At 41.3% G+C, this 27,869-nt stretch overlaps 1 protein-coding gene across 1 annotated transcript in view; it reads right to left on the reverse strand.

Annotated features, from left to right (window-relative positions):
* Positions 1–23,741, reverse strand: part of LOC126161817 (heat shock protein 70 B2-like) — a 160,501-nt gene extending 136,760 nt beyond the window's left edge. The window contains exon 1 of the mRNA XM_049917921.1: positions 23,565–23,741. Within this exon, the coding sequence (XP_049773878.1) occupies positions 23,565–23,741 (177 nt within the window). The remainder of the gene's footprint in view (positions 1–23,564) is intronic.
* Between the last annotated feature and the right edge of the window lie 4,128 nt (positions 23,742–27,869).

The following is a 27,869-nucleotide window of genomic DNA, read 5'->3' on the forward strand; positions in this document are numbered from 1 at the left end:
AAGCACAATATGTCAAAAAATTCAAAATGCAAATCAAAGAGTGCAATCCACGCAAGAAGTCGTAATCAGGAACACAGTGTTATGAAGCCAGGCTGCGTTTATTAGGAAATCAAAGCAAATATTAAAGACATTGAAACACCCAGTGAGAAACGGAGACGAAGGATTGATTAAAGTTCTGTGCAACACAGGGCTGAGGCATTATTCTACTCAAAACTTCGAAGGTACACAATACTTCCTATGCTTCCCATACAATGCTTGGGCCCACAATGGCTTCTAATGTCACGTGACGCGGTTTCAGCCAGTCCTCAACTGCAGACGGCGGCAAACGCAGGGGAAAAGGATGACCATACTTTCCTTTAATACAGAGCTTTAGGATTGATAAACTTGCAGCGCTCCAAGTGGTCTAGCATTAAACAAACGTGTTACCGAAGTCCCTAGATGAGTTTCAACCCTCTAGTGATGGCAGTAGTGATCTCTATACTTGAACAGAAATATTTCTTATTTAGAAATCGCTATACTTATACAGTGAGAATAACCTAAAACTTGCACCGCAGGTATTGCGCAAATGGAAGGTGCTACATATATGCGGTTTTCACAAAATAGATTGATAGGCAGTGGCTTATATTGTTTAGTAATACTGAGAAAGCGTATTTTTTGTGCAAACATATACCTTTTTAAATGGGACAATGCCTATTGACACCAAGAAACTAAAAGCAGTGTAAAGTAGAATGCAGTGGTGTCTGTTGCAGGATTCTAGTGCGAGTCCTTTGCGAATATTTTGAAATATTTCCACACCGACACTTGTTCGTGTCATTCAATGTGCACTATTTTTTTTTTATAGTGTGCTTGTGTATTCCTTTGGTTCTCTGTCACTTGCTAGTCAGCTAGTAGGTGACAGTCCTAACAGTAGGCCGTTAGTGGACTGTGGGATTTACCATTGTAGAAAAAGCCAACATGCTCTTGTTGTATGGAGACTGTAGGAAAAATGCAGTTCTCTCTTGTACGGTGTATGCGGCAAGATATCACAATAGACGTCTACCATCTCGGCAATTATTTATCAACCTCTTCAAACAGTTACATGAAAGTGGTAGAATAACATCTAGGCAACGTAACAGAAGGAAGCAAGAGACGACAGAATAGTGGGAAATTAATGTTATTCCTGCTGTTGCAATTGATCTGCACGTTAGCTCCCGCGCGATCGCACTAGGAAGTGTCACGGGTTAGTTAAGTGTCCTACGTATTCTCCATCGGCATAAGTTCCATCTCTATTTCGTCTCTATCAAGAGTTGCAAAGAAACGATTGTGAGAACCGTGTTAACTTCTCTGTTCATGGGCATCAAGACAGGATACTCTAATGCGGGGGCGGCTTCTGAGGTAGTGCCGCTGTGCCGTGGCATCACTTGCACAAAAAAGAAAGAAAGAGAAATCTATCTTTCTTGTAAAAACATTGTTTCTGAGTATGTATTTTCTGATTTGAAGAGACGCATTTCGCCGCGCTCTCGCGGTAGTTTTCTGAAGCTTGGAGCCAACCGCAGATTGGCGCCGTCTGTCCTCATAAGCATAGAGTAAATATCTCTGGAGTGAGCATTCATATGAGCAGAACAGATTTTGTGTGGTCAACATACATTGCCGGCCGCGTCACGTGTTTTCGGGACGTCGTGTGTTTGACCGTATAGTGCCCTGTATATTTCGAATGTCACTACATCCCTAGTACAGACGGATTTTTTTCGTACGTATCGTGGATTATTTATATATGTTGCGCAGACATTTTAACAGTATTCATTTTATACCGGGAATAAAACAGCTGCGTAACTTTTAAGGGCAAGTGATATTGCTTTCTGCTTCTATGCGATAGGTGTCACAGTTCAGATGCACTCGATGTTTGGTAGTTTTCGGTATGATACGGCACTTTATAGTATTACAGGGCCTGACGTACATTTTTGCAGTGATAGTTTTGCAAAACGACTTGACAGTACGCTAGTACTTTTGCAAGTGTCCGAAAAACACAGAATTTGCCACACATGAGCGATTATATCACTGCTAATTCATCCTTTTTTCTGCTATTTATGCGTATTTATTTTCTCATTTTTGCGACCTAAAGCACAATTTTTCTTACTGGTGTCACTCTGAAATGGTTATTTAACACATTTTACGTACTTGCTCCCATTTATTAAATAAATAGTAGACTGAGTAAGAAGGGGGAAAAAAGGCGATCGGTGAATAAATGTACTGTAAAGCAAATACAGTTGGTCATGTAACAGTCAACCCATATAACACCATTAAGGGAAGTGGAAAGTGACACAAATGAAAGAGTTTGGGGACATGTTTACTAATATTTTACGCTTCTTAATCAAATGGTGAAGAAAATAAATTGAAGGCAAAATACACCAAAGAAGATGAATGTGTGCTTTGATTAGCTACACTATTGTGTTTTTTATTTGATCTGTGCAGAAAATGTATTTAAGCTGAATGCAGAAATTGGTAGTAGGTGCTGTGGAAAATTAAAAATAGTTGGTATACCATCTACCTTCAGCCACACATGTCCAAATTTTTCTCTGTCTAAACATTCCTCTTTAAAAGTGTTTAGAACATACTTTGGAATATTTTGTGGGGACAAAATTACTCCTCCTTATTTTCTGAAGCCACATCTTTACTCGTTGTTCATCCTTCGGGAAACTAAAATATAAATGACACACAATCATGCTCCATGTCCTAGACACACTTAACATGGTCTCCTACTGTAACTAAAAGCTTTGGACACACATATTATACGAAGACAATTACAGTCTCCCACTCTATTGAATTTATCTGTCTCCCGTCTTTCAAACCTATATACATAATCGACAAGTCACTGATAAATGCATGGAGGATAGTATTTGCTGAAACAACTAACCATACCCTTTCCTGTTCCACTAGCAAATTTACGAGAGGAAGCGATTGTTTGTAAGCTTTTGTACGAGCCGTAATATCTATTATACAGGGTGTCCCAGCTATCTTGTCCACCCAAAATATCTCTGGAACAATAACAGCTATTGGAAAACGACTTTCACCGGTATCAATGTAGGGCTGCGGCCCATGAATGTACATATTTGGAAACATTCTAAAACGAAAGCATATGTTTTTTTAACACAAACTTATGTTTTTTTAAATGGACCTCCTATTTTTTTTCAGCAATCCATAGCATGATAAAGCATATACACAATAGCGTTGATTGCATCGCAATATTCCCATTACACCCCGCCGGCCGCGGTGGTCTAGCGGTTCTGGCGCTGCAGTCCGTAACCGCGGTACTGCTACGGTCGCAGGTTCGAATCCTGCCTCGGGCATGGGTGTGTGTGATGTCCTTAGGTTAGTTAGGTTTAAGTAGTTCTAAGTTCTAGGGGACTTATGACCTAAGATGTAGAGTCCCATAGTGCTCAGAGCCATTTGAACCATTTTTGAACCATTACATCCCGAGATATTAAGACGCGAAGTTAACGCTTGAAACACCCGACATGCGCTGCTAGCGCACGTCCTGAGGCTCAGGCGTGAACCCCATGCTGCCCGTAATCGCGATGTGATTGACATGCGTAATCACACTTCCATACTTATCAAGAGGTCCGAAACGAATAATACGGTCTGCTGCCATCCTGCATTAATGTCGTACGTTCCAGCAGGTATTTATCCCATAGGCCAGGGGTGATGCGGTTCTGTAACATATCTGTGTACCGCAACGTTAGTCACAAAGTTAACTTCGCTTATCGTTAATCCGTTTCTAAAAAGGTAATGCCGTTCAACGTTAAAACTTTACTTTACTGTAGATCTAGCGCAAGTGACAATTAATCATTCACTCTTAATAGTAAAATTCATGTTGATGGTTTTAGTGAAACGAGCAAGTGGACTAAAAGTTTTACCGTTGTTTAGGTAAAAATGTTTTGATTTGGGAAGTTCAGGTAGGACATAGAAGATGAATGTAAACATGTTTAACCAAGTATTTTTATTATCACATAATTATCAATGTTATGTTTATCTAATGCGTTAAATGACAAATTGTTGCAAACAAATGTTTCCTAACATCACTGGGTAAAATGGCCCTTTGTAGAAACTTCCACTGTGATACCAGCACTACATACTAAACATAGCGTTCACATCTCATGCTCAAAGTGATGCCCATTGGCTTGCATACATAGGGTCACTCTGCGGATGAAGGATGCCCTACTTCGTGCTACTGTTTCCTCCTTGATGGCTGTACAAGCATCAATAATGCGTTGCTTCATGTCCTCTGGTGTTGGTTCATGTTGGTAAACAGCATCCTTCACTGCTCCCCAAAGAAAATAATCCAGCGGTGTAAGGTCCGGAGATCGGGCAGGCCACCTAACTGGGCCACTTCGTCCAATCCACCTACCAGGGAACTTACGGTTCAAAAGTCGTCGTGCTCGTAAGGCGTTATGTGCAGGGCATCCGTCATGCTGATACCACATGACCATTCTCCGGTTCAGAGGTACGGTGTCCAAGAGAACAGGAAGATTGTGTCGTATCAATCTGGAGTATTATCTGCCATTTTGGATGCCATTTATAAAGAAAGGTCCGATAATGGTATCTCCAATAATCCCACACCAAACATTAACTTTCCACGATGGAGTGCCTGCGGACCAATAATGCATATTCCTCATATTGAAAATTCCTTTGTTGGAGAATGATGCCTCGTCGGTAAAGAGAACATCTGCAAAAAAATTTGGATTAGTCAGAAGTTTTTGCTGAGCCCACCGACAAAATGTTACCCTATTGCGGAAGTCATTTCCATGAAGATCCTGGTGTAAATGAACATGGTAAGGATGAAATTTATGACGTTTAAGAATACGCTGTGCGCTTGATTTCGACACACCAACTTCACGTTCAATTTGACGTGTGCTGATTTGGGGATTCACAGCTATGGTAGCGAGCACAGCAACTTCAGCACGTTCATCTGTGCGTGTTCTAGGACGATGTCGAGGTCTTGTATTTAAGCTTCCCGTTTCACGTAGACGAGATGTGATACGACCAAACATCCGGCGCAAAGGCGATGGCTTGTCAGGGAATCGTCTTCTGTACAGTCGTTCTGCCTGAACAGCATTTCGTCCACCTACAACAGGGTACAGTACAGGTATGTAGAGTAGGGTAGAAAACAGACATATTAACTTAATAATCATAATGTTCGCTAACAGTACTATCGACAAACAAGCAATCTCATAACGTATTTCCCGTCAACGTACATTCTCCATAGATCAGCAGCATTTCTACCATATCTTCATGTGTGTACATTATACTGCACAGTATAAGTTCCACAAGACAACGTTTATTCACAATGTGTACTACCTCCGTGCCGTCACTAGATTACTCTGATGCACGATTACACTGGCAAGCGGTGTACTGCACGTCAAAGCAACAACAAATGGGATGCTCGGAGGGTGGTGGAGTACAGGAGTTTGCATGGGTCGCAAATCATAAACAAGGCGAAGTGGTAACTGTGGCAGTAGTGGGAAATACGTTGGACACTTGACTAGGCAGAGCCAGGCCCTGCGCGACAGGCACAATGGGTCATATAACGCATTAGATAAACCTTATTTTGGGTGTGCAGGATAAATAAGACAACCTGACGGGTGTACACCGATCGGTAGTGGTTCATATTGTGTACGTAGATACGTAAAACATGCAAGAGGGAAACCATTATGTGCTTATGAGAGTTGATGGCAGTAGACCGTATTATTCGTTTCGGACCTCTTGATAAGTATGGTGGTGTGATTACACATGTCAATCACTTCGCGATTACGGGCAGCATGGGGTTCACGCCTGAGCCTCAGGACGCGCGCTAGCAGCGCATGTCGGGTGTTTCAAGCGTCAACTTCGCGTCTCAATATCTCGGGATGTAATGGGAATATTGCGATGCAATCAGCGCCATTGTGTATGTGCTTTGTCGTGCTATGGATTGCTGAAGAAAAAATATAGGAGGTCCATTTAAAAAAAAACATAAGTTTGTGTTGAAAAACACATATGCTTTCGTTTTAGAATGTTTCCAAATATGTACATTCATGGGCCCAAGCCCTACATTGATACCGGTGAAAGTCGTTAGCTGTTATTGTTCCAGAGATATTTTGGGTGGACAAGATAGCTGGGACACCCTGTATAGTCATAAAATCGTAGAAAAATAGGTCTACAGAATCAAGCCTTAATTATAATGCGTATCGAAATTTTTAAACATAGTACCCATGAAAAGTTACTGTCCCTCCTTTCACATATTTTTCTTTGCATCCATAGCAACAACAGTAATTCACCATCGTTATTACACTATCAACAAACGGTGAAAACACAACAAAAACTCTTGATATTATAAACTTCAAACTCCGCAAAAAGCACTCGCGCACAGCGAAGTCCCGCAAACACGTGACAATCCTGGTTTAATGTTGACAACATGCGCAGAACGCAATGCTCACTCCAGAGATGTTTACTCTATGCTCATAAGCGCTGTGTGAAAGGCTCGGCCGTTGGTTTCTATACTCTTCTTTTCTTCGGCCAGAAAGCAGTAAAGTGCAGGACCTATAGAAGCACGATCTGCCATCTAGCGATCATATTAGAACATATCGGGGTGCAGATTTCTTGTAATCCAGTTTTACAATCTTTCTGCAAGTTAATGCTAATGCATCCCTAAACGCTAATTAATGCTTAATTAAATCGAACGCAGAAATAATACACTTAAATATCGTTACAAATAGCTATATGTAATTCGAATGTAATTATGCCCTTATATTTTGCAACTAAGAGGCATTATTTCTATATTGGTATCTTTCACAACAGCAGGACTGTTGCTACAGAACAAAAACACTAACGTATTCACCACCTGTTGAGTATTTGTTTACCAACAAAGGTGCAGTATTTCTGTTTATATTCGCTACGTTCATGTAATGCAGTTCTATGCAAACACGTTGTAGTTGTAGTGAACCGTATGTAGCTGTCTGTACAGCGCTATCTGCAAGGAAAAATTCAGTTGACTGTGAAAATAGCAAACATTAACAAAGTAAATGAGTTATTAAAAGCCGCCCGCGGTGGTCTCGCGGTTCTAGGCGCGCAGTCCGGAACCGCGCGCCTGCTACGGTCGCAGGTTCGAATCCTGCCTCGGGCATGGATGTGTGTGATGTCCTTAGGTTAGTTAGGTTTAAGTAGTTCTAAGTTCTAGAGGACTGATGACCACAGCTGTTAAGTCCCATAGTGCTCAGAGCCAAGTTATTAAAAACGCCATTTAGCGAAAGGACCCTCAGATAGGAAACACTAGGTAGGCCACTCCCGAATCTGAATCTGTAGCAGCAAACAAAAAATCGATGCCTTAAGTTCAATCCAGAAATTTACCAAAAGATGAAATGGATTTGTGGTTGTGAATAAAGCAACGCTGTTTTTTGTTGTCCTTGTGTGTTATTTGGAGGAGATGTTTACTGGCGTTAAGACCGGAATAACTGATACTGGGAATATATGGTCTAAAATGAAAGTACATGAAATGTCAAAGCGACACATGAATAATGTGCTTAGTCTTTCATTTCTAGGCAAAACCAAAATTCAGCAGAAATTAGATCCGCAATATAGACAAAAAATATACAGCCACAACATAGGTGCAGAAAAGAATAGATATATATTGAATTTAATTGTAAACTGTATTCGGTTCTGTGGTGCTTTGGAACTGCCTCTCAGGGGCCACGACGAATCTGATGACTGAAAATAAGAGGTTTTTTCGCGAGCTAATTCAGTTTGGCGCGGAACTGGATAAATATCTTCAAGTTCATCTCATTCAAGCATCAGTATTCAAAGGCATTTCTAAGACTTCAGAACAAATTACTGCAATGAACGTTGGAAGTGTACTATGATGAAGTTGGTAAAGAAATACAACGTGCCGATTATGTTGCAATAATCGCGGATGAAATCACATGTGTGTGTCTTGCGAATTTCAATTGGTTATTGTTTTGTGTTATGTTGTTGAGGGAAAACCTGTTGAAAGATTTTGGAACTTCGTTAATCTTTTAAGTCAGAATACTCATACTGTAGCTGAGAATATTCTGAAAGAAATTGAACCATTAATTGGCGACGATCGCAACACTAATAGCTCAGTATTACGATGGGGCAAACGGCATGAGTGGCAAGTCGAATGGGGTTCGGAAATTAATTAAAGACAAATATCCAAATGCAAACTACATCCATTGTTATGCGCTTCAGTTCAACCTTATGTATACGACAGCCTCTGTTAATCGCAAAGTCCGCATCTTTTTTGCACACCTTCAAGTAATTCTTCTTTGTTTCTAGCTCGCCACAGAGATCAAAGGTGTGGCAAAGAATTATTTAAAAAAACTTGCCCCGTGTGTGTGACGAGATGGAATTACTATTCGCGAATAGTAAAAGATGTTTTCAAAAACAGGGAAAATCTTATTATTGTTATGGAATTCACTGGAATAAATGAGAGCATAAAATTATCTTCTACTATTGAAAAAGCTGGTTCATACAAACAAATACTGGAAGATAACGAATTCATTTTCTGGCTAGATAATGCCTCATGCAGACGTACTTTTTAATCAGCTTCAGAAGAAGATAACCGAACCGACCACAGCAACACAAGACAACCAGAACTTTTAAGCGGTAATGCAAAACATCAGAGATGACATTGACTCCATCCTTAACGAGATTAGTTTCGAAAATGACGAAACGACGCCTGCAAAGAAGCCACGAATTCTTGATGGGCATAAAAAAAGAGATGCTTAGGAAGTGTGCGATGCCGCCCTTTCTGAAATAAAATTACGTTTTCAGTTCACTGTACACCTCGCTGCAGCCAACGTATTTGATGTAAATCAGTTTGACAAATACATCACAGATTTTCCAGACGAATACCTTGAAATTAAAGACACACATATATTTCTGGAAAAAAGGAAGCTGAAGGGTGAGCTTCAAGTCTTCTATGCGAGGCCTGAGTTATGAGCAATTGCTAAGGCAGTTCCATTTCCTTCACTGATTCTAGAGGATGAACTTCGTGGCACATCCGAAGAGACTGTAACGAAGTTTTGAAACTGCTAATCACGACGCCTATCTCGACATCAGAAGCTGAGCAGTGCTTTTCAATGCTCAAGAGAATTAAAACGTTCCTATGAAACATCATGAAAGAAGAATGACTGAGTGCCTTAGGGATGCAATACTGTAAAAAGTCATTCGTGTGTAAAATTGAACATTTCAATCTGAGATGACAGATTTACTTGCCAACAAGAAGGGGCGACGAATCGGTTTACAATATCGTTCTTACTAATTATTTTGAAGTTGTCTTTCCAAAGTCATGGACTTGCTGCTTTTGGCAAGTAAAATGCTTTTAGTTTTATATGATGGTAATCGGATTAAATTTGCTTCGCAAAATCCAGATTAAAAGTTCGAAAATTTATACATGTTCTATTATTACTCATACTGGCGCTCATGTTGTAGCGGACACTTTTCTGGCAGTCGGCGAATCTAAAACAAACGAAGAGTTCTGGCTGTCGAGGAGGAGAAGAGCGGAGTGGGGGGACAAGCCACGCCTCCCTCTCACAGGGCTGGCAGCCTGCGTCAGTGTTTGGTGGTCCTGGGAAGGCAGAACCGATGTAATAATGTACATATGGACTGCTGATTCCATCTGTGTGAGTCAGTTTCGAACCGTGTGACAGAGCAAGATTGCTCTCTGCACTCATTTCAAAACAAGAAAAGGAAACAACCAGCAAGCACAACTCAAAGCGGAGCACATAAATCATTTGGTAACGGCTAGAGAGCAGTTGTTAGCTGACGTTGGTGGTGTCGTTGTTCCGTGGTAGTTCAGACCCTATTTCCACATGTATCTTAAGCTAAACACCCCCTGCTTACGACTGCCACATAAAAGTGACCGAACATTCCTCGTGAGGAGTGAATAATTGTGCTGTTGATATGTGTGAGTGCGTGTGCATTTGTGTGTGCGACGGTGATTTTCGGAGTTAGTGTTACGTTTTATAGCGCATGCAGACATGCGAAATAGATAGCTAAAGCAACCCCCCCTCTCTCTCTCTCTCTTAAACAAACATTTGCTATTAAGTTCTCCAGGAATATATCAATCTCTTACTGTGAATAAGAAGGGCGCTGTTGCAATAAGTGTTTATTTCTGTTTCTCTATACGTTTTGTTTGATGTAATATCTTATGATATATATGGATTACCGACAAAATTCCGTATACATTCGATGCTAAGAAACTAAGTTTTTTTTGGCAACACCAATGGAATGCTTGAGCGGCCGCCACTGCTCCAATGTATCATGTATCTTGTTTCGACATGAAGCCACGTTTCCCAGTCATGGCCAGGTAGGCGGAACATGTCTGTCTCTTGACAGTCCCCGTTGTCGTCAGGTGGAACCTCAGCGTGCATCGAGTGTAAACATGTGGTGTGAGATGGTAAACCTCAACTCATAGGCCTGTTTTTCATAGACAGAACAGTGAACGTGCAGAAGTATCGCAGACGCCTAACAGACCACCTGACATGGATGCTAGGAGACATTGGTCTGAAGACCTGGAGGAACCTGTGGTACCAGCAGGATAGCTGTCCAGCCCATAGCTCACGAAGTACTACATCATGTCTTCACGAATTATTTCCAAATCGTTGGACTGGACGCAGAGGACCCGTACTTTGGCCAGTCCGTTACCCAGATTTGAGGTTGTAGACATTTTTCTTTAGGAAAAACTGAAAGACGCTGTCTAAAAGGACATACCAACTACTCCCAATGATATGCAACGACGTATTATTGCAGCCTTCTTGGACACCGTGACAGAATAGCAGAAAGGAGATATTGTATTTGGACATACCAAAACAACGCCATGAGTGATGTTTTCCGATTTGTTTGTTATTAGCGTGGACTTTCCAATGTGTCTACAAGAAAAGGTGTACCACACACAACCATGTAACTTGGCATGCAACAGTGCTCGGAGAAAGACCCTAGGTGCCAGGAATCAGAAACGAGTGTGTCACCTTGACAATGACAAGAGGTTTCAAACCTGCAGGAATTGCTGCTGTCAGTGAATGTAAATCATCTCAATAAGTTTCCAGGCGAAAAATGCAAAGGGAACTGCGTCCAATAAACATTGTGAGTCAAATACATCATAAAAGGCCATTGGCCACAGCAGCAGGTAAAACTGAATGTTTTCAGTGGACCAAACAACTCAGAAACTGGGTAATAGCTTATTGGAGGCGTGTTGTGTGGTCCAATGACTCGTGATTTCTCTCTCTTTTGAAATGATACGAAGCACAAAGAACGCAGACGGCCCAATAAGGCGTTTAACCTGCTAAGATGGTGAGGGTGTGGTTCAGGTTGGAAGTGGTTTCTTGTTATTTTGGTGCTGTTCCTTGTGCCAGGACTTGAGCCTTCTCATTTAGATCACAATAAATGTGAACCAGGATGTCTATTTCTATCTTATCTGTGATGAATTACTGCCCTTTGTTCTACACATTCATGATGAGTATGCTGTGACTACTGCATCTTTCAAGATGACAACAGCTATGTTCAATGGGCTTCATGCCTACTTTCCTCTGACGAACACTGTGGCAAACTATTGCACAACTCTAATGGCCCTTTAAATCAGCCAATGTTAACCCTACAGTAAACGCCTGGGACTATTTGGCACAGTAGGTGAAACTTAGCAGTTAACATGTTCGCAGTTTCATAGCTTTGCGAGATCTGATCGTCAATAAGTGGCTTCAGCTCAGTATCATATACTGGAAGAACCTAGTGGACATTCTTCCTCTCCGAACTGAGCCTGTTGTCTAGTTTAGAGATGGTTTCAGCTAAATGTAACCTGAGGGTGACTAATGCTTTGTCTGGCATGCTTACATGAGCTATATTGAGTAAGTTGTGGGGAGCAGCCTGTTCAAGCTCGCTCTGCATTGCTGCCAGATTCCCCCATCGCTTCCCGCCTTCCCCCAATGATGTCATATGGTGTTGTCAGTTTTACCTTCCCATACTCCTCCGACGTATATATAATTTCTTTCTTTGGTGACAGTTTTTTGTACAGTACATACATACATAGATCTAATTTTGGCAGAAACATTTTACAGAAAATGTCTAGAGATACATATTTCTTTTGTGGCATAATAATAAAGACCAGTAGCATTGAAACAAAACTAAAATATACAGTTAAGAATAATCTATGTACAGTACATTTCCCATGGTGGTATGTTACACTTCTCAGCCAAAACAATATTAGAGAGATAGACTTGTTTAATACAGTTATCATTTGTTGAAATGAAACCCTCCGATGAAAAGTCTATTCTATATAGAAATCGTTTATTATGTAAATTCAAAGATGTGGTTACGGATTCTGGTGTAGGATGTGCTGTGTTAGTAAAACTGGCATATCTTAATAGTCTCCATAATGTGTACAGTCATTTTCAAGATGTCTGGAGCTCCTAGTTCCATGCAATGGTTCCCTCTCCAGGCCGATGACGATGCTGGAGGATAAACAGAGATATGTAATACACAACAGAAACCTTCAGTAGAGCATTAAGTTATGGATGAGCTGATTATAAGTTACTTACGCTATCACCTTCAATTAGTCACGCTGGCCGAAGAAGTATATTGATATTATGCGAGCATGAGGGATTCTACAATGAATGACCTTGAAAAAGATTTTTGTAAACTCATAAACAATGCAATATCCAGCAAGACAATGAAGAATTTGAGAAACCATCATGAAATTTGGTCTGATTTTTAGTGTATATATTAGTTTTATTTCAGTGCTGCTAGTATTTCTTATTAAAGTAAAAAAGAAAAATGTATCTCTGGGCATTTTTTATAAAACTATTGCTTCCAACTTGATCTTTTTTTTCAATTTCATATACATTTACGGTCACCATTTTCTTAGCATTTCCCAATGTTTGCCTTCATATAGTATGAAATTTAGAAGTTTCATTTAATCTTTTACATTTCCTGCAGATTATCCCCTCAGGATGAGTGTATGACATGCATATGAACTTACCCATAGTAGACAGTGTACTGACATAGTTACAGGTTGGTACACAATCTTTTAAACAGAAATTCATGTAAGGTTCGTCTGTATTGCCCCTCACTCCATTTTCTTGTTTTATCAATAACCAGAAATCTATTCTGTTCGTGATTGCAGCAATCCCCACATATGGTTATAAATTCATTGAATGTCATGCTTCTTTTTCCAAAAAACGTCAGAGTCTATTAAGACCATCCCACTAACATTTTAAAGTAGTTGAAACTGGAACAGGATCCTGAAACAGTGTAGTGCTAAACGAGCAACTGCGGAAAAGATAGGTCAGTAGTATGAAAATAAACATGTCATTTCTTCATTTATGCCGTTGCAAAACCCTCAGCAATTCTCATTTCACCAGCTTTCAGTGGCCTTGAAAAATTAAATGGGTTCATTGAAAAAATCTATAGTCACTTGATAATGTGGTAGATTACGGAGTTCCATGTATTAACCACATGGCAAAATACTCTCCTGTGTGTGCTATCATTTGCCAAAATCTAGTTCCGACATCTCAGGCTGTTTATATGAGATACGAGCGATGTTACGACTATTTCATCCTGGCTTTATCATTGGCGCACACGATCAAAACTGAGTGCGCTACATAAAATGCATTGTTTCGAGATTGGAGATGGATAGAGACCTCCTCCCAAAGTCTAAATAAAATTCAAAATGTTAATTAAATTTCATACACAGCTACTGATGATGATGTGCTATGCTCCAACTGCAAAATCATAAGGACCTCTATTTTTCATTGTAAACTTTTCGAATTTCGCGCAGTGTCTTTCTTAGATGCGGAATGTCACAATAACTATGTTCATTAACGAAGTGATGGGGACTTCACAATGAGGCTGACAGATAGATCTATAAGTAAATCAAACTCTGTTTTTTTATCGAATAGTTTCTGTAAAATCTTGTGAGAAATAATGGCACTGCTGCATCTCGACTAGCAGATCACCCGGCATTCTGTGTGTCCACCCATAGGCGCGCGCAGCTGCACTGGAAAACAGGGTGAGTTGACACGCTGATTAGTGACTGTGTGTACTTACACTGAAACACCAATGTGGCCCATTCGCTGTCCTGGCGTTACACAATAAGAACCACCAATGTGCCAAAATCATGAGTGTGCCAAATCTGTTATTGTCACCTTGTCAAGAACACATATTTTAAAATTACATTATACTAGCGTTGCATCTCCTACTACTAATCCCGAACTACAAGGCGGCTCTTTCATGGAGAATGCTGGGAGGTAAAGCTTGCGACAATCTCGTAGCACACTGCTTGCAGGGACAATCGCTGCCACCTCCACCCCAGGGCATGTCAGCAAACAACATAGCATGAAAAAGAACGATGGTTAGTCACTAGGAGGACCAAGTACAGCTTCTTCGCTCGCAGCAATAATAATTATCACACACAGCAACACAAACGAATCAACACTATTTTCCCAGTGGCTTGTTTACTGCTATGTAGCTAAGCTTGGCAACTACCAAATATTCCTTAATGACCGAACTCAGCGTAACTTCATCAATCAGAAAAAGGCCACCTTAAAGTGCGTGATCAGTACAGTAGCACAATAACAGATCCAAGCCTTTGCAGTAACAAAGAACACCAGGCATCTAACTCGTCAATACGCATGTCAGTATCGTCATTTTTGCGTCTTCATAATAGGAACGATATAGAAAAGAAAATAGGACACCTTATCAATGAAGTCATAGAATCAATATGTGAGTTTTTTTTTATTTAGAGCTGTTTAAGAGAATGATGTAATATGCAGAAAGATAAATAAATAGAGGAGTAAATATGGAAAACTAAATACGCTACTGTAGAGTTTTCAGAACTATACTTCCAGTGTGACAGAAAAGAAAAACTCGTAATCCATATATATTACCAGTTTTGACTTAACGGCAGTCAGCAATGGGCTTTTCATGCGAAAGCCATTGAAAATCTGACGGTTGTTTAGTGAACAATTGAGACAGGAAATCAAAGAAGTGGATGAGGGAACATATCGGAATGGAAGACGCAGTTATGACTAAGTCCACTTCATTCTGTACGTCCCCCTATAACTGACCGGATAAATCAGTTCAAAGGTCGCAGGAAGGCAAGTACATGCTACCTCCAGTGCCACTATACTTCGTAAAGCACTGTGCTATTCAAACTAACCTTGGAGTTGAAGACAAGTTTGCCTTTTTAGCTCTGCTACGGACCTCAATAGGGATAATCATCGATGGATTCTACACAGTACGGAACGCAACGCTACAAAGAAGTGGTGTAGTTTCTGTAAGAGCCTGAATGTGCTGGGTTGTGACAGAGGAAATAACAAATTAAATGATGACTCTAGGAATCTACTACAACCCCTTACATATTGTTCCCATAGGTATCGTGAGGATAAGATTAGATTAATTACAGCACTCACGAAGGCATTTAATCAAACATGATTGGAACTGGGAAAAGCGCTAATAATGGTACAGGGGGGGGGGGGGGGGGATAACTTCTGCCATGAGCTTCACGGTGGTTCGCACAATATGAATGTAGATGTAGAAATTCAACTTGTATCACGTTTCATCTCCATACCATCTACACTCCTGGAAATGGAAAAAAGAACACATTGACACCGGTGTGTCAGACCCACCCTACTTGCTCCGGACACTGCGAGAGGGCTGTACAAGCAATGATCACACGCACGGCACAGCGGACACACCAGGAACCGCGGTGTTGGCCGTCGAATAGCGCTAGCTGCGCAGCATTTGTGCACCGCCGCCGTCAGTGTCAGCCAGTTTGCCGTGGTATACGGAGCTCCATCGCAGTCTTTAACACTGGTAGCATGCCGCGACAGCGTGGACGTGAACCGTATGTGCAGTTGACGGACTTTGAGCGAGGGCGTATAGTGGGCATGCGGGAGGCCGGGTGGACGTACCGCCGAATTGCTCAACACGTGAGGCGTGAGGTCTCCACAGTACATCGATGTTGTCGCCAGTGGTCGGCGGAAGGTGCACGTGCCCGTCGACCTGGGACCGGACCGCAGCGACGCACGGATGCACGCCAAGACCGTAGGATCCTACGCAGTGCCGTAGGGGACCGCACCGCCACTTCCCAGCAAATTAGGGACACTGTTGCTCCTGGGGTATCGGCGAGGACCATTCGCAACCGTCTCCATGAAGCTGGGCTACGGTCCCGCACACCGTTAGGCCGTCTTCCGCTCACGCCCCAACATCGTGCAGCCCGCCTCCAGTGGTGTCGCGACAGGCGTGAATGGAGGGACGAATGGAGACGTGTCGTCTTCAGCGATGAGAGTCGCTTCTGCCTTGGTGCCAATGATGGTCGTATGCGTGTTTGACGCCGTGCAGGTGAGCGCCACAATCAGGACTGCATACGACCGAGGCACACAGGGCCAACACCCGGCATCATGGTGTGGGGAGCGATCTCCTACACTGGCCGTACACCACTGGTGATCGTCGAGGGGACACTGAATAGTGCACGGTACATCCAAACCGTCATCGAACCCATCGTTCTACCATTCCTAGACCGGCAAGGGAACTTGCTGTTCCAACAGGACAATGCACGTCCACATGTATCCAGTGCCACCCAACGTGCTCTAGAAGGTGTAAGTCAACTACCCTGGCCAGCAAGATCTCCGGATCTGTCCCCCATTAAGCATGTTTGGGACTGGATTAAGCGTCGTCTCACGCGGTCTGCACGTCCAGCACGAACGCTGGTCCAACTGAGGAGCCAGGTGGAAATGGCATGGCAAGCCGTTCCACAGGACTACATCCAGCATCTCTACGATCGTCTCCATGGGAGAATAGCAGCCTGCATTGCTGCGAAATGTGGATATACACTGTACTAGTGCCGACATTGTGCATGCTCTGTAGCCTGTGTCTATGTGCCTGTGGTTCTGTCAGTGTGATCATGTGATGTATCTGACCCCAGGAATGTGTCAATAAAGTTTCCCCTTCCTGGGACAATGAATTCACGGTGTTCTTATTTCAATTTCCAGGAGTGTATTAATTAGGCTAATCGTCCGTAGATGTTCTGGAAGCCTCAGACTGTAGGGAACAACATGCAGCACAAAATTCTGTTTCAAAAGAACTGTCTCTGAAGCTTCAGAATCTGCCCAAAAGTAGTCATGTAAATGGTTCGGCTTTATAGTTGTGTCAAAATCCTGGAAGACTCAGGGCAATAACTTGAAACTATGTCGATTTCCCCCAATGGCTTGTACTAGACAATTGTTCAGAATTGCGTGAGAACAATGTCAAACGATTCAAACGGATTAATACAAACGAAATCCCCTACAGTCAGTAAGAACCATAATCACGACAGTTTATTTTCCTTAGCCATGCCTGAGCACAGAAATACAGTCTAATAATAAATCTGAAGGAAGAGCCGCAATGCAGTATCAGTATCAATGTAGACCTAAGAACTGCCATTATTTGCATATCTTCCAATAATAAAGTATATTTATAACTCGACCTGAATGCCGTTTTATCTGCATTCAGCCTGAAGCGCTGTAATCGAAAATGCACATGATTATTCCTGAGATGTTATAATGAGAGGGATAAAATATTTCCCGTATAAAGCAATATAGACACACATAATCGTCCAAGCGCACGGACTACAAGCTCACTTGTTCGATATTGTAGCTCACTTAGAATTAATTTCTATGATATCCGTTTAATATTTGAATCGAGTTGGAAATCTTGTCTGTCTATGCTGATTGATACCTACATCTACATACGTACGTACTATGCACGGCAGAGGATACGAGGCAGATTTGGGCTTCTTCATGCTATAGGGTCATTCCATGCCAAGTGGTCTAAACCTTCCCACCATCATGTCTCCAATTTTCTTCAAATTTTATCTGTAGCACTAGTCAAGTGCTAAATTAAGTTTCTCAAGATTTCAAGCCTCTAGCTGCAATACTTGCTGATCTACACCCCCTTGTCTGAAGGGTAGTAAGTTCGCATGCGCGCGACATCAGACAAAATGCCATTTTTGGGGTCTCATAAAATTGAAACCAATTCATAAGAATGGTTAGTAAGATGAGACCCTGTACAGTTTTTTGTGCTGATTCAAACGAAATTAATTATAAGATTACTGATGCAAAATCCGGTCAAACAAGTCGACTCAAAGTGTACCCCTAATTCTGTCGTGACTTAATGCGACAAATTTTGACCAATATTCAGACTGCAATAATTTCCTTGCAGATAAAGATATGGACTTGAACTTTTTACCAAGTCTTATCTTTGTGCTGGACATAATACAGCTGGATTTCCAACTACCCAGGCTTTATAGCCGCCTTGCAAAATCTCTTCAAATTTGGCAGTGTCAGCGCAAATGGCTTTATTTACCAAAGTTCAAAGCCCATTACTACAAAATAGTCAGCCTGGATTTAATTGTGAATAGTATCATCTGAAAGAGAAACTCTTGCTCTACAAGATGGATATATTTTTCTTTTGCAACGCTTCCATTAAGTGCTTATTTACTCAGGTCAAAGTATCTTATATTTTGTGTGCGCAGTGCCCTGCGTTGGTCCATGATGGCTGAGCCATTACTGGTTATCACAATAAAACCAGCATCCCCATCGCCATAGGGGCCACGCCCGATAGCCATGCAGTAACAGCCACGGGTGGGTATCTTTACTGCAGGTTCCCAAGCCTGATTACAGGGTGTCTTTACCACAGGATCCCAAGCCTGATTGTGGGTTTCTTTATGCAGGTTCCCAAGCCTGTCTTCCTCAGTTACTTCATCATTCTGGAAGCATCGTTGATTTGCAAGAGAATGCTTTCAGGAAAACTGTATTGCCGACCAGATGATGTCACTGATGGAGCTGGAATAACACCAATGATAAGTTGTTCTGGAATCCAGCAAGTATCACGTCTTAAGGGCCAATAAAATGAACTTGCAGGACCATGAGGATGCATAAAGCTTATGAAAGCATCTTTCTGTTCGACTGAGATTTCAACGATGTTTCCAATCCACCATTTCTTTTCATAAATGCAAGCAACATACTGCCCAGGCTGAAGATCCATGACTTGAACTACTACTTCAGCAGCACTAATTTTGGCCAAAAAAGATGTCGCATCATTAGAAACTCTACTGACCTTAATTGTCGTCATATCAATGGGCAAAAAATGGTGGTTTTCTCTTGTGCCAGCTAGAGTGTGCCCTTGCAGGAATCTTTCTTCTTGAGAAGCTTTTTCTTCTTCAACTTCCTCTTTGCTGATGAAAAAGAATTTGATTCCATTGATATTATCATTGCAGAAGTTGAAAAGATCTTTGGGTGTTAGAATCTGGTTTTCATATGGACGTTGCAAACTTGCTCTTGCTGCCAACCGTTTTGTTGTGCCTCCAATGCCATCACAAGGCGACTTTCCATGGCTTGTTCCAAAGAAATTCCATTCTGCTGTTATTTCAAAATCTTCTTTGTGATAGCATAAGTTGAGAAAATTCTTGAAATTCTTATATTGTGCAGCTGAACCATCACTGAAGTAGTGGATGTGGCTTATTTTGGAAAATTGCATCTTCAGGTAATTGATTACTTTTCCAATGTAAACATGGACAGTAATCGTATCGTGTCGAAGGCAGTCACTAATAACACAAAGATTCACACATTGCACCTCTTCGTTTTCACAGTAGTAGACTACAAATGGATGAACTGTTGCTTGACTGTTTTCCCAGTGAAAGCCTTGCACTGCATCTTGAACAATAAATGAATAGTTTTCAGCAAAATCCATTAGTATTATGAATTCGCCTTCTTTCAAATCAGTTTTGAGAGCTTTCAGGTGCTGGCTTTGATGCTTGGCAATGTAGTGATGACAAGACAGGTTCCAAATTTTTGCTGCAATATCTTCAACATACTCTTCTGTTGAAAGCTGCTTTGTTTCTAAAGTATCCCTGTCGGTATGAATCCATTGTTTGTACTCAATCAGTTCTTCAGGGTCATTATCTTCAAAATATGTTGCAATAACTGCTTCTACACCTTCTGGACCAGGGCAGTTTTCACAACGATGAAGCATACAATCCTTGTTTTCCAAGCTGCAAACAGCTTTGCTAAGAATTTCCTTGTAGTCTTCATTGATTGATGCACCAGTGAGCATAAGCTTGACATTTTGGTGTATTGTACAGACACAAACTGAGTGCATTCCAGCAGAGCCAACTGTAACACACCATTTTGGTCTAAGCTCGCAAAACTTTGAGAAGCCAATTTCTGGTCCATTTTGCTTCTGATAAGACACGTACATTTCCTTCAAATTGCAAAGCAACAACCGCTTTTGCTTGTACACCTTTGTTCCTGAAATTCTCACAGGCACACAGTCTTTCTTCCCTGGACAAAGTCTGCTGAATTCGTCATCTTGAAAAAAGTCATGTACTTTCTGGACAACTTCATCTGAAAGCTTCCTTCCTTGCCGATTTGCTGGAAAAGCTAGAACACCTTGCTCATTCTTCAGTTTTCTCGCTTGCTTTACCATTCTTTCTGATACATTAAATGCTGTTGTCGTATCTTTAATTGTCCAGCTTCTTGGAACCAAGGTCAATATTTGAACTTTTGTCCTACGATTTGACACTTTACATTTTTCTTTCAACTCTTCTATAAGATTATCAAGATCTGCACAATTATTGCATGGGCGACTTTTACTTGAACTTGGCTGTTCATCGTAATTGATTCCTACAGCAGCAGCAATTTGATTCCCAATTAAACTTTGTGCATCCAAGATCTTTCTTTTTGCATAGCTTTGCTTATCTCTTTTACTTAGTTGTCTTCTTTTCAATGGTGAAGCACCAATAAATGATAAACTTTTGTTGATGGCTGGTTCAGTTTCATCCGTTGTGAAATCTTGTTCAGATTGGGTTGATAGTGATGATGAATCTTCTAGCTTTTGGTTCAGTGCCGACATGCAGCGAGGGCAAAGCTTCTGACCAGGTTTTATATCAATCACTTCTTTTTTCTTTAACAGGCAAAGTTTGGCAGCTGTTTCATTATCAAGCAGTCTAAGTCCAGCTTTTACATTGTGATTCCTCTTCTTGAATGGATTGCAACATTTCTTTTGCATCGCTTGATATTCATGTAGGAAGAGGGCTTCATGGTGGAAGCAAATGATGGAATTTTCGTCAAGTTTGGCTTCTGAACGCGAAACAAGCAATTTCTGGTCACATTCTGTGAAATCACTAAACGCTTTGAATCCAGTCTTCTTAGCATAGAAGATAACATGGCACTTTGATGCAGCAGCATCTTTTCCAATTGAACAGGTCTTCATTAACTTCTGACATCTCTCACTGGCCAATCACTGAATAAAACACGAATGAAATATCCAATTATATCAGTAATTCTAAGCGACTATTAAGATTCAAATTCCTAGAAATGAAGAAAAATTAGTGCATCGCGCATACAAAATATAACAACTTTGATGTGAGTTAATGAGTACTTAATGGTCGCGTTGCAAAAAAAACAAATGTCAGTCTTGTAGAGCAAGAGTTTCTCTTTTAGGTGATACTATTCACAAGCAGATTCAGGCCAACTATTTTTTAGTAATTGGCTTGAAACTTTGGTAAATTTTACCGTTTGTGCTGACACTGCCTAATTTGAAGAGATACTGCAGGGCGACCATATGGCCTGGATCATTGCAAATCCGGCTGCATTATGTCTAGCACAAGCATGAAGCTTGGCCAAAAGTTCAAGTCCATATCTTCAACTGCAAGGAAATCATTGCAGTCTTAATATTGGTCAAAATTTGTCGCGTTGTGTCACGACAAATTTTGAAGTATACTTTGAGTCGAGTTATTTGACCGGGGTTTGCATGAGTAATGTTATACATAATTTCGTTGGAATCAGCAAAAAAAACTGTACAGGGTCGCATCTTACTAACCATTCTTATGAATTAGTTTCGATTTTATTAGACTCCAAATATGACTTTTTTTTTATGTTGCATGCACACGGACTAAGTACACTTCAGACAAGGGGGTCTAGATCAGCAGCTATTGCAGCTAGAGGCCTGAAATCTTGGGAAACTTACTTCAACACTTGACTAAAGCTACAGTTAAAATTTGACGAAAATTGGAGACCATGATGGTGGGAACTTTTTTCAGTTTTAGACCACTTGGTGTGGAATGACCCTATAGTCATGTAAGGAGCATGGGAAGAATGACTTTAAATGCTTCTGTGCATGCTGTAATTAAATTTTTTCTTCATGGACGCTAGAGCCTGAAGATTATCTCTCGATTCTTCAAAAAAATACTGGTTCTTGAAATTTTTTAAATAGGCTTTTGTGAGATAACTAACGCCTATTTTCAAGAGTCTTAATTTCAGGTTCTTCAATATTTCCCTCATACTCTCCCGTGGAAGAAAACTGCGTTCTTTTGCGCCACACTTCTTTATTATGTTCAGTATCCCCTGTTAGTGCTATTTGGTACGCATCCTACACATATGTTCATTATTCCAAAATGGGATTCACAAGTGGTTTGTTATCAATCTCTTCTCTAGACTTTATTTTCCCAGTACCTTGCTAACGAGCTGCAGTCTTTCACTTTCTATCCCTACAATTCGTTAAATGAAAGTGTTTTTATGATGGGACTGATTGTAATTATGAGTTGTTGATACTGAAGTCATACAATACTACAGTTTTTCGTTTTGTGACTTACAGAACTTTACATTTCCGTGCATTTAAATACAGCTACAAATATTTGCATTACTTTGAAATCTTACCAAGATCTGATTGAATATTTCTGCAGCAATTTTCGGAAAGTACTTTGTTGTTGATAACTGTATCACATGCGGAAACTCCGAGGTGGTTGTTAACATTGGCTGTCAGGATGTTAATATACAACATGAACAGCCAGAGTTCAAACACACTTCCCTGCGGCATACCTGAAGTTACTTTTGCTTGTGTCCATGACCTTCATCTAAAATAATATATTGTGTCCTCCTTACCAATCTGAGAGTTGTATAATGTTCTATGGTTAAAATGGGAGCTGAAACAGTTGCAGATTCTATGTGGAATCTGATAGGAATCACATACGTGAAATTTTACGTACGTCAGCGGCGGCATAGTGTGCTGACGTTGGCAACGACCGCCCATGAAGTAAGTAATTAATGCTCTTCGTGCACTATTATTGAAAGGTTCTTGTTTGTAACCTTGCCCGTTCAGTAAATTAGTTATTGTTGTAAAGCGAACTTTTCGTAATAAAACTTTTGCGTTGGTATGAATGTCACATAATGCCCAGCATTCAACGGTCCTTGCCAACATCAACACACTATGTCGTCGGTGCCGTAAGTAAATTTTAACCGTAACACCCATCTTCGCAGTGACATGGGAGGTAAATCTGGACAGTAAAGGAACATTTATAAAACGACGCACGTTTTTGTCTACGGCCGTTGTTGTTCAAGTCATATTAGACAGAAAATCTCAGATCTGCAGACAGCATCAACACCGTTGAAAGGAAAATGTAATACGTAATAATTCGGTCTACACTTGAGTTCGAACTTGAAGGAAAGCACACAGAAATTGTCTCAAAATGTTCGAAGGAGTGAACACATAACATAAACACACGTTACCTGATTCTTGGCTGCCTCTCCTAAGAGTCTCTCGGTTTCCGTAAACGCAACATAACTCGGTGTTGTGCGGCTGCCTTGTTCATTCGCGATGATTTCCACTTTCCCATCTTGGAAGACGCCAACGCACGAGAACGTTGTCCCCAAGTCGATTCCTACGGGAGGCGCTCTGCTTGACATGATCGCCAGATGGACCTTGGTCTATCTCACAAACAATTTTATACTCCCGATCAGGTATGCTGCTTTTGGTTTTTGAGCGTGCCTTCGTAAGAGAGACATGAATACTTGTGAATTTGATTGGCCTAATTTGTTTATTTCAGTGTCATCATCACACAATCTATGGAAGTTTTTGTAATCCGCAGATGTTACAGATGTTTAAACACTGCGAGAAACAGTTGAATGACACAAAAAATTCTAAACTGCAGAGAAAATTACAGGTGTAGATTTGCTCTGCGTAAATTTGTATGGAAATCTTATATTACAATATCGAAAGTAATTACGTCGTGATTATGGTACAACACTAGTTTTCGGTAGTGACTGAAGGATCTGTGCAGGTGAATTCAAAGGCTGGAGCATACAGAAAAGTTGTTAGTCCCACATCTTAAAAATATGAGACACTCACCGGCAGTGCCACGTACTCTGTGGGAAAGTATATTACCGATATAATTCTGTTTTTCGTGGTCTCACTAACTTTTGCTTCTAAGCCTGCACAATAGTCAAAGTAAGAACTCAGTCCGATTAAATAACAGCTTTAAAATAAGATAGTAGTAGGAGTCCTGCAATGAATTGTTTAGTTTTATTTTACTGCGTGAAATGAAAGACTGAGAGAAAGATTCTCTTGTTTTCCTAGTTCGCTGTATTTTGAATTTTATATATTCTGCTGCTGCTGCTGCTGATGATGATGATGATGACACGTTTAAGGAGACTAAACACCTAATGTCATCAGTCCCTTATTCCCCATCCTCCATCCCCATGTGCGAAATCAGTGTGCCCTTCTCGTCGTTGATCCCTCTAGTGGATTCGAAGCAGAGCCGGCGCGCCTTGCCACCCAAAAGCGGACGCTTCAACACGCACAGCCATCTGGGTGGGTATCTGTGTTTGTGATGTTTTTAAACACTACTGCAGTATCCTGCTAGTTGTAATGGCTTGTGCGAAATTAAAGATGTGGCATTTCTTAATATCGCAAGAAAGACCCCTCTCTCATTTCGAGGTCTTTGCTAACAGGAGGAGGCTGCTGGTAATTTGACTATTTTATACTCATTGTCTTGCAAAAAGTTTGAGGCCCTACTATCATTGTGTGTGTTCACCAATCAGTAAAGAATATAAAAATTGATCTAAGCTTATAACTGTTAGACAAATAGCAACGCATTATCTACAGGATTAGAAGAAGAAACAGGCAGGATTTACAAGTACGAAGGAAAAATAAGTAGTTATCTCCAAAAACAGTTTTCTAACTGGGAATAAAGTTATGTAATATGGTTGTCCAAATGTTTAACGAGAGAAATCAAACAAATTTATTCTAAGAAGTCTTTGTAATGTACCGGTACCACTTAAGTAACAGTTAGCCCTACTGCCGAAGTTACAATACAGGTAAAAGTCGGTAAAAATTTTGAAATAAATCTTTTATGGCTAACATTAATCCTTTCCAGTTTGCTGAGCTTAAGTTCAAATTCATTATGAAGGAATACTGACTATTTTATTTGATAGTAAATGAGGAGGAGCAGAGGATTTGAGTGACTTTATGCCAGTGCCACTGGGGTCCAAACATAAAACATTTCTGCACTGTTGTGTCTGTAATGCAGACTAATGTGTCTTGAGATGGTGTTTAGAATTATGTGCTTATCCTCAAAATGATTGCACTTATATTTGTATCTCTGACATCCCCGTCACTGCTACACATTGATAATTTATTAACTACTGGCTAATATAAGTATAAATAAACACACATGAAAATGAGTAAGTTCAAAAAAATGTTCAAGTGTGTGTGAAACCTTATGGGACTTAACTGCCAAGGTCATCAGTCCCTAAGCTTACACACTACTTAACCTAAATCATCCCAAGGACAAACACACACACCCATGCCCAAGGGAGGATTCAAACCTCCGCAGGGACCAGCTGCACAGAAATGAGTAAGTGCTATCCCCTAAAATTGTTGTACTTTCATTCTATGACAAGAATTATGTAATGCCTCCCCGTCCCCTGTCTTTACATATTTCATAGTTTACTTACAATATATGCACCAACACACTCATCTAAGATTTATCTACCATCTGACACACATTTCGTGGATTTACCTTGCAGTTCTACCTTTTATAATGACAAATGCGATACATATGGCGGAAATGGAGATATCAGGATCAGCTACCACAAGTTGTTACCACAACTTTTATTTCATTTTCACATTTGTTGGCTCTGCCAACTCTAAACCAAATTATCACATTCCAACTTTAAGCACCAACAGCTTATTCATTCCCAATGTTTGGTAGAAACCATTACGAAGGAGGACCCTCTGGAATACGTAAAGAGTGCAGGTCATTGGAAAGTTTCAAACAGAGTCAACTACTGTAGACTGAACTGACAATTTTAATTAATCAACTACAGTCAGTTTCTGCTTAAATACACTACAAATGGCTATAAGAGAATTACCAGGAAAGTTCCTGATTTCTAGGTTATACTAAGTAATTGTTTGAAGGAACATGTGTTGATGAATGAACCAGTAACATGACGAAGGAGTTAATGGTTGGTTGGTTTAAAAGAGGGGGGAAGGGACCAAACTATTAGGTCATTGGTCCCTTGTTTCGAATAAAACAATGCCACAAGGGCGAGAATAAAACAAGCGCGACTGACAAAACAAAACGGAGAGAAAGGAAAAACCACAAGAACGACGGAAGCGCAACAAACACTTAAATGGACAAAGGGGGACAAGGAAACCACAGAAACGCAAGACATAGGTAGAAGAGATTAATACGACAAAACAGATTACCATGGCTGGCTGACCATGAGAATAAAAAGAAAAGCCAGCCACTCTGCAACACATTAAAACCTCCACCCTAAAAGCATTAGGGTGGAGGACACAGAGAGACAAAGGACATGCGCTAAAACTTAGATCAGATGATAAAACCCACTCTCACGAATAAACCGTAAAACTGAATTAGAGGTGTTGTCAGATAAAAGCGGCAACGAGTCCGGTAACCGAAGATTTTCGTCGCAGGGCAGTCATGGCGCAAAAACGAATGCAGGTCAGTTATTGGAATGCCGATCTCCATAAGTGGTTTCTATGTAGCCTATTTGGCCAGCCTGTCAGCAAGTTCATTGCCTGGGTTTCCGATGTGTCCTGGGGTCCACACAAATACCACTGAACGACTGGAGCATTCCAGAGCATAGATGGACTTCTGGATGGTCGCCACCAAAGGATGACGTGGGAAGCATAAGTTGTAGGCTGCTCAAGGAGTCAGTACACAGAAGAAACGACTCCCCAGGGCCTGAACAGATGTGCTCAAGAGCACAAGATGTAGCCACCAGCTCTGCAGTGAAAACACTGTAGCCATCGGGCAAGGAATGCTGTTCAATATGTCCTCCACGGACATATGCGAAGCCGATGTGACCATTAGCCATCGAGCCATCAGTGTAGACCACTTCGTGGCCTTGGTACGTGTCAAGAATCGAGAGGAAGTGACAGTGGAGAGCCGTGGGGTGAACTGAATCCTTTGGGCCATGTGGAAGGTCAAGGTGAAGTCGCGGCCTATGTGTACATCATGGAGGAGTACACGAATGGACCTCGAGTGTAGGTGGTAAAGGAAAGGGCTCCACTTTGGATAGAAGGGATTGGACATGAACTGCAACTGTAAGCCCTAACCTGGGCCACCAGGACGCGGGGGGGGGGGGGGGGGGGGAAGGGGGGGGGTGAGGGGGGGAGGGGGGGCGATGAACCACCGTGGGTGCAAAAAAGGAGACAGTAATTCAGATGCCAGGAGAACTACGAACGTGTGCAACACAACTGGCGAGCAGTCGCGCATGCCTGACCTGCAATGGAGGAACTCCAGCCTCCACCAGGACGTTGGTCACCGGCGGACCCGTCCTTAAAGCTCCCGTCGCTAGTCGAACGCCACAGTGGTGCACTGGGTCGAGTAAACGCAAAGCTGAGGGCGCCGCCGAACCATAGTTAAGGCAGGATTAAAAAAGGGCTCTGTAGAGACGCAGCAGTGTAGAGCGATCTGCACCCCAGTTGGTGTTGCTGAGGCAGTGGAGGGCATTGAGGCGCTGCCAGCACTTCTGCTTTAAGCTGACGAAGGTGAGGAAACCAAGTCA

Source organism: Schistocerca cancellata, chromosome 1 (assembly GCF_023864275.1).
Source record: "Schistocerca cancellata isolate TAMUIC-IGC-003103 chromosome 1, iqSchCanc2.1, whole genome shotgun sequence".
NCBI lineage: Eukaryota > Metazoa > Arthropoda > Insecta > Orthoptera > Acrididae > Schistocerca > Schistocerca cancellata.